Genomic DNA, 6,299 nt, shown 5'->3' with positions numbered 1-6,299 from the left:
GATTTTCAACTCACAACAATATAAGTTTCATACAACAGTATAGTTTGTAATAGCGTTGAACATGTCGAATTTTGTGCCTGGAAACTGCGATTTGCGGACAGCATCGATTTTCTGTTACCATTTGAAGAAAACTGCTGCAGAATCGAATGCTTGTCGAAGCTTACGGCGAGCATGCTCTTGGTAAATCACAGTGCTTTGAGTGGTTTAAAAATTCAAAAGTGGCGATTTTGACGTGAGAAACGAAGAAGGTGGAAAACCACCGAAAAAGTTTGAAGACAGCGAATTGCAAGCATTGTTGGATGAGGATGACGCTCAAACTCAACAACTCGCGGATCAATTGAATGTGACACGAGAAGCCGTCTCCATACGTTTGAAATCCATGGGAAAGATCCAGAAGATGGGAAAATGGGTTCCACATGAACTGAATGAAAGACAGCAGGAAAACCGAAAAACCACTTGCGAAATGCTGCTCGCCAGGTACAAAAGAAAGTCATTTCTCCATCGAATTGTGACTGGCGATGGAAAGTGGATATATTTTGAGAATCCTAAGCGTAAAAGATCATGGGTAACTCCAGGCGAACCATCGACATCGACTGCAAGGCCAAATCGCTATGGACGGAAGACAATGCTCTGTGTTTGGTGGGATCAGAAAGGTGTGATCTCTTATGAGCTGCTAAAACCTGGCAAAACCGTTAATACGGAACGCTACCGACAACAAATGATCAATTTGAATCAAGCTTTGCGTGAAAAACGACCGGAATATCAAAAAAGGCAATACAAAGTGATTTTGCTTCATGATAATGCACCATCACACACAGCAAAACTGGTCAAGGAAACGATTGAGGCGTTTGGTTGGGAAATACTTTCGCATGCGGCTTACTCACCAGACTTGGCTCCGTCCGATTACTACTTATTTGCATCGATGGGACACGCACTTGCTCAGCAGCGCTTCATTTCTTCATTTCTTCATTTCAATTTTTTTGGCGTTGCATCCACAACTTGTCAGACAGATTGGAAAAATGTATAGCTAGCGATGGGCAATACTTCGAATAAAATATTTTTTATCATTTTCATGTAATAAACGTGTATTTTCTATTAAAAAATTCCGGTTTCATATTTACATACCTGGTATATATCAGGTGTTGAACTTAATTCCTGCCGTTTTTCGTCTCCAAAATTGATTTGTTTCGAAGGGAAGATGAATGAATACCGTAATCAAAGTAATTTCCTCCATTTTCTACTTTATTATTAATTAATAATACTTTATTAATAATACTTTGATTAAGGTATTTCCCTTTGAAACAAATCAATTTTGGAGACGAAAAACGGCAGGAATTAAGTTCAACACCTAATATTTTTAAAACTTTAATTATTAATAACTTTTTCACGAAGGGTGAGCAACGGTTAAAACCTGTTGGAGGTCACTCAGGGTCATGACCTTGATAACATATGTCAAGGTCAAGGTCATTGGAGGGGGTCCCATAATCGATACTTTTACCATATCTTTTTTCGCTATAATGATTTATTGAATTTTTTTTTTCTTAAATTCAATATAATTATTTCAAAGATTCTGTTTTGGAATCCGTCATTTTATAAACTTTTTGACCTTACACTTTGTTCGAAAATAAGCTATTAGTTAAATTAATTTAAAAAAAAATGTTTGACTCTTATTCTGTCCCTTTATTTAGATTGGTTATATTTTTTATTAAGAGTCCTTGTTCTTTTCTATTATCGCAGAAATAAAGCTATAAAGTTTACGGGAGGTAATGAAAAAGTTCATGTAGCAAAAACAATACTGATATTATATGATATAATGTGTATTTGAATTCACTTTGACATTGTATAACAATATATAATAACATAATGTATAATATTTACAAAATAAATTAAAATATAGAAGTACATTGGTAGATACTTAGTTGCTTCGATTAGCAGACTAGACGTAATCAATATGTAGTACGTATTAAGAGAGGGTCGATTTCTCGAACGTTGGTGAGAAACGCTCACGTGACAGTGAAAAAAGCGCAATTTTCCCGAAGTAGTCTCGAAGCTCGTTGCCAAGCGTAATTTTGAGGTTCCTGCCTGTTCTTATGTCTGCCCAGAAGGTTTCATTCGTGGATCAAAAGATGCACTTGGTAGCATCCATCTACATTTACATATACAAAGATCCAATGCTTGACAACATCCAAGGCTACCGTAAGAAAAGTCCTGAGACGAGAGCCAATCTCGCCAACCACTACCTCGGCCATGATGATAACATTAAGTGAGCAATGATGGTATCGAGCGCAGTTTTACAAAAGGTTGCGGCGTTGAGGATGATTAACCAGGCCGCCATTATTTATGCAAAAACGATGAACGAAGCCGTGACAATGATTCCATGAGATCTGATGAGGACCGAGAGATGATGATGATAATGCTCTGATATTTTCTCATAGCAGCTTGATTGCTCGGGCCAGAATTGCATGTTATTTGTGCGTTCTCCCAGAGATACAAACGTGTTTTTTTTTTTAAATTACGCTGTTGCATCAATCGTGTAATGATGCGTTTAGAAGCATTTGCGATGGACAATGCCAGGGCCAGATTCGTCATACTCTTGTTTGGAAATCCACATCTGCTGGAAGGTAGACAGAGAAGCCAAAATGGAACCACCGATCCATACGGAGTACTTCCTCTCAGGAGGAGCGATGATCTTAATCTTGATGGTCGAGGGCGCGAGGGCAGTGATTTCCTTCTGCATACGATCGGCGATACCGGGATACATGGTAGTACCACCGGAGAGGACATTATTGGCGTAGAGATCCTTACGGATATCGACGTCGCACTTCATGATGGAATTATAGACGGTTTCATGAATACCGCAAGATTCCATACCCAGGAAGGAAGGTTGGAAGAGAGCCTCTGGTGTGCGGAATCTCTCGTTACCAATGGTGATTACCTGACCATCGGGCAACTCGTAGCTCTTTTCAAGAGAGGTGCTGGCAGCTGCGGTGGCCATCTCCTGTTCGAAGTCCAGAGCGACATAACACAGCTTTTCCTTGATATCGCGGACGATTTCTCGCTCAGCCGTGGTGGTAAAGCTATAGCCTCTCTCGGTGAGGATTTTCATGAGATAATCAGTAAGATCGCGACCAGCCAAGTCCAGACGGAGGATGGCATGAGGAAGGGCGTAACCTTCGTAGATAGGTACGGTGTGAGAGACACCGTCACCGGAGTCTAGGACGATACCGGTGGTACGACCGGAAGCGTATAGGGAAAGGACAGCCTGGATGGCGACGTACATGGCCGGGCTGTTGAAGGTTTCGAACATGATCTGCGTCATCTTCTCGCGATTAGCTTTTGGGTTGAGAGGCGCTTCAGTGAGGAGGACAGGGTGTTCCTCTGGTGCGACGCGCAATTCGTTGTAGAAAGTGTGATGCCAGATCTTCTCCATGTCATCCCAGTTAGTGATGATACCATGCTCGATCGGATATTTTAGTGTTAGGATACCTCTTTTGCTCTGGGCCTCGTCACCCACGTAGCTGTCTTTCTGACCCATGCCGACCATCACTCCCTGATGGCGAGGTCGACCAACAATCGAGGGGAAGACGGCGCGGGGAGCGTCGTCTCCGGCGAAACCTGCCTTGCACATGCCGGAACCATTATCTACGACGAGGGCTGCTACTTCGTCATCACACATTTTACTGCTGCTTTAGTTTTTCTGTAAAAAAAATTTATTCAATTAAGTTACGGTTCGATTATATCGAATTACAAACTAGTTTTCTCTTGATTTTTCCGAGTATAATTGAAATAATGAAATTTTTTACCAATTCCATTTAAGGTTTAATTGTATTTGCAATTTCATGTAATTCTATTTATTTTCGTACGAACACATCTTCAAATAATTATAAGCAGGCATATAATTATATCTGATTAAGCTAGCCGATTCAATATTTAAATTGACTATTTTAACTATTTTAGAGTTTTCAAAGGTATCATTAAATTTTCTTAAAAAATAATAATATTTCCGATAAAATAATAATCTTTACTTTTTAAAAATAATAAGTGTAGTACACTCCAAATTATATTTATTTTTAAATGATTAAAATATTGATTAAAATGATGTTATCTTTTTATTATAATTAAAATATCAAATTCTAGTTATTTTATGAAAAAAAAAAAAACAATTTGTATGTTGACGAATACTAATGTTTAAATAATTGGTCATTACATTTCCTCTAGTATAACATACAGAGTCTTTTGCAAGAATTTTTCTATTGTACTATATACAATGACACAACATTGTTACAGTCAATGCTTTAATTCACTTCAAAATCAATCCAGTTTCTTTCTTCCAACTTTGATCGCATTACAGAATTGATCTTTAAATCGAATCCTTTGATTTATACACTGACACGTTTCTGTTTTTTCCTTTTTAGAATCTCTTGTCGACACTTAACTTTTGTAATCGCGCGTAAATTTTCAAGATGTCGAGCAAGCACAGAAAGGAACGTTTCGCGGATATGTTACTAACCGTTGGGGTGAGCTGTGAATCGACGGGCGGCTGAGGAGTGGCTGAGGCTCGAGGGCGTCGCGACGCCAGATATAACGTCTGTGGCGCGATACGCGATGCTACCGAAGATGGGCACGCGAGACGCTTCGAGGGCTAGCCAGCGATGCTGCCCACGCCTAACACGCCGATAGGCACGCGAGTGGTGGTACACGGACCAGGAAGCCCGGGTGGCCACGACGTCGCTTGGTTTGAGAGACGCCTTTGGGTGAAAACGGCGGCGACGCATCGTTCTTAGTCGTCGTCATTCTTCTTTCTTCCCTTCTCTTTTCTTCCTTCATCTTTCTCTTGTTCACGTTCTCTTAGAAATCCCCGCATCCAGTAAATATCTCCTAATCTAGACGCGGGTTGCCATCACCGTTGCTGTAGTTAACTGCTCTTCATCTGCCGCAGCTCATAAGAGATTGTCTATTTTTAATCTTGAAATAGATCTTTAATTGAACTGAGTAAGGAGGTTTTCAAAATTGCAGTAGTCGATTTTTTTAGAAGGATTTAAAATAATGCAATACTTTTTCCATTGCGATCTCATCACTGTGTTACACAGTTGGGATCACATTTTTTAAATTTCAGTTTATATGAAAAATATTGAAAACGTTGTAAAATTGACACTACATTAAAAATTACACAATTAAAGATTATACAAGAACGTAACAGAAATATATAAGTTCACTTTAAATAAGATATGGTATATAAAATAAAATTACGAATTTACGAATCTTATGGATCTAATTGATTTTTCAGCAACTTAATTATGTATACAAATAGTATAATTCATGTAATCTCCATTATCTTATTTTTTATTTCATTGTTTTCTTCTTCTTTTGGCTTCTCGTAGTCATTCTCGTTGCCGAAGATGCTTTTGGCATATGTTGGAAATCCCCGACGCCTCGCGGCGCTCCTGAAAATATCCACTCATGGCCAAATCAGGGTATTAACGCGAGACGATGTACTGCTCAGAAGACAAAGTATTTTGATGCTCAAAAAATCCGTTACAAAAGAACCGGAAATATTTGCACACACACACACACACAGCTATTTTTTCGCGTTGCAACTCCTAAATTTTCTTTAATTTTTGTCGCATTCTTTTCCTGTGATCGATAAAGCGTTTGAACAACACAGTCAACTCTACGTGGCCATGACTGTGCCCTCAGATATTTGGACAAATTGCCAATTGGCAATTTAATTTATTCGTGGGTATAATAAAACTTTGCATGCGCTCCTCATATAATAATTCATTGTTAAGACAAGAAAAAGTAAAGCGTGAGAAGAAACAGAGCTAAGAATAAATCTCAACGAATCATTTAATCGTTGTTCAATTTAATTCGCTCAATAGAGAACTAGTGGAACTCGTTAAGCTTCTCAGATAAAGCTGTAATTCTAAGAAACATAATTGTGGAAGAACAGTTTGTTTTCTTAATTTAATACTTTTATTCATTCGTTAGTTTTATTTTTTTACATAAAAGTATTAGAAAAAAATTATTGGTAATCTAATCTATGTTACTTAAATGTAATATTCACATCTCTGTACGATATTCAATTATTGATTAATAGCAATTTTAATCTAAAATTCAATTAATCTTTACAAGACGGGAGCACCACTATAAAATGCTATATTCTAGTTTTCATGTTGTAATTTCTATGCTAACTCTTATCGTTAATACTCGTTCTGCCAGACTCTTAATACTAAAATTAACTGTTTGGTAGTTACCATGTGACGCTACATATACTTGCAAATAAAAACTTGTATCTTATC

At 38.1% G+C, this 6,299-nt stretch overlaps 1 protein-coding gene across 1 annotated transcript; it reads right to left on the bottom strand.

The window, feature by feature from the left end:
• Nucleotides 1–2,510: 2,510 nt before the first annotated feature.
• LOC108757477 (actin-5, muscle-specific) lies at nucleotides 2,511–4,655 on the bottom strand. Its single transcript, XM_018501903.1, has 2 exons — nucleotides 4,511–4,655; nucleotides 2,511–3,697 (listed from the first exon to the last, which is right to left on the bottom strand). The coding sequence occupies exon 2, from the start codon at nucleotides 3,674–3,676 to the stop codon at nucleotides 2,546–2,548; it is 1,131 nt and encodes a 376-aa protein (XP_018357405.1). The 5' UTR covers nucleotides 3,677–3,697; nucleotides 4,511–4,655; the 3' UTR covers nucleotides 2,511–2,545.
• Between the last annotated feature and the right edge of the window lie 1,644 nt (nucleotides 4,656–6,299).

The sequence above is a fragment of the Trachymyrmex cornetzi genome, unplaced genomic scaffold (assembly GCF_001594075.2).
Source record: "Trachymyrmex cornetzi isolate Tcor2-1 unplaced genomic scaffold, Tcor1.1 scaffold144, whole genome shotgun sequence".
Taxonomy (NCBI): domain Eukaryota; kingdom Metazoa; phylum Arthropoda; class Insecta; order Hymenoptera; family Formicidae; genus Trachymyrmex; species Trachymyrmex cornetzi.
This window is presented reverse-complemented; position numbering and strand designations above follow the sequence as displayed.